This window comes from Seriola lalandi, unplaced genomic scaffold (assembly GCF_002814215.2).
Source record: "Seriola lalandi dorsalis isolate HSWRI2012SDOR001 ecotype SW California unplaced genomic scaffold, Sedor1 jcf7180002054985, whole genome shotgun sequence".
NCBI classification, from domain to species: Eukaryota; Metazoa; Chordata; class Actinopteri; order Carangiformes; family Carangidae; genus Seriola; species Seriola lalandi.
In genome coordinates, this window is record NW_019525534.1 from 88,631 (window position 1) to 90,033 (window position 1,403).

At 43.3% G+C, this 1,403-nt stretch overlaps 1 gene segment (V, D, J or C); it reads left to right on the forward strand.

The window, feature by feature from the left end:
• The window catches only part of LOC147817224 (Ig kappa-b4 chain C region-like), a 57,076-nt gene extending 55,902 nt beyond the window's left edge, over window positions 1–1,174 (forward strand). The window contains 1 exon segment of the C gene segment in view: window positions 772–1,174. Coding sequence covers window positions 772–1,070 — 299 coding nt within the window.
• Window positions 1,175–1,403: the final 229 nt, after the last annotated feature.

Below are 1,403 nucleotides of genomic sequence, written 5' to 3' on the forward strand. Positions count from 1 at the left end.
CTGTTGTCATGAAGGACAGCTGTCAGTCATCCAGTCTTCAACTCTCAGGACTATAAACTCTCCCAGAGCACTGGAGCATGGTGCTGCTGATGCAAAGTGGCTCTCTATGGAAATGCTCTGACTGACTCCAACAGGGACTTGGATCACTCTGATCATGCTGTTTCTCAATGGATCAATCAATTGATCAGAATATTGATAATGAGAGTGCTGATGCTCATTTCTATGTAAATTTTGTTTTATTTTATTTGATCTCAAAGATTCAGATTCTTCACACAGTGTATGGAAAAACGTCAATGTTATATTGAACAAGCATTCTGTATGAGTCAGATTAATTTAATGAGTTTTAATGTGTAAATTGTTACTTAATAAAGTTAATTTTGAATGAACAAAGTAAACAGACTTCGTCTTTTCTGTTTTAGATAAGAAATCTTTCAGACGCTGTAAAATATTTATAACTGACATTTTTCATATTTGTATATTTATTGTTTTAATGTAAAATTCAGATTAAACATTAACACATGAGAGGAACTTTGACCTCTTTATCTTTAGTATTGAAACCTGTCTGTTGCCATGGTTCATCAGTGATGCCTGTCTGTTGCCATGGTTACTGAGCGGAGAGAGGGAAATGAAACAGTGAAGAGCAGTTTCATCCAATCTGAGGACGACCAACAGAAGCTACAGTCTCCTCTGCTGCAACCAACAGGGTGGAGTTTATTTTCTCCTTGTATGAACTTTCTTCATATTGTCTCTCTGTCGTGACCCCCACCCTGTCCTCCAGTGAGGAGCTGCAGCAGGAGAAGGTCACAGTCCTGTGCCTGGCCAACAAGGGCTTCCCCTCAGACTGGAGTCTGGCCTGGAAGGTGGAGGGCAGCAGCAGCAGCAGCAGCAGCTGGGAGGAGAGCAGGAGCCCCGGGGTGCTGGAGAAGGACGGCCTCTACAGCTGGAGCAGCACCCTGAGGCTCCCTGCAGACCAGTGGAGCAAGCTGGGCTCTGTGACCTGTGAGGCCACCCAGGGCTCCCAGACTCCGCTCTCAGAGACACTGAGGAGAGACCAGTGTTCCCAGTCCTGACCTGACTCACTGGGACTCTGCTACTGGTTTTACTCTGCTCCTGCTCTCTCTCTCTGCTCTCTGTAACACTGTCTCTCTCGCTCTCTTTCTCTCTCTCTCTTTCTCATGTTCTGTCTTTCTCTCTGATATGTTTGCTAGTTTTCTCTAATGTTTGTAATTCCATCATTTACAGAAAATAAAGATCTGTTCATCAAATAAATTCTGACTCCATTTTCTACTTTTTTTAACATCAACAACTGATCGATAAATTTTGTCAGTGTAATGAAACACAATGGCCCTCATTTATCAAACGAACGTACGGCAGAAAACCGTGCGTACGACCGTTTCCACGCA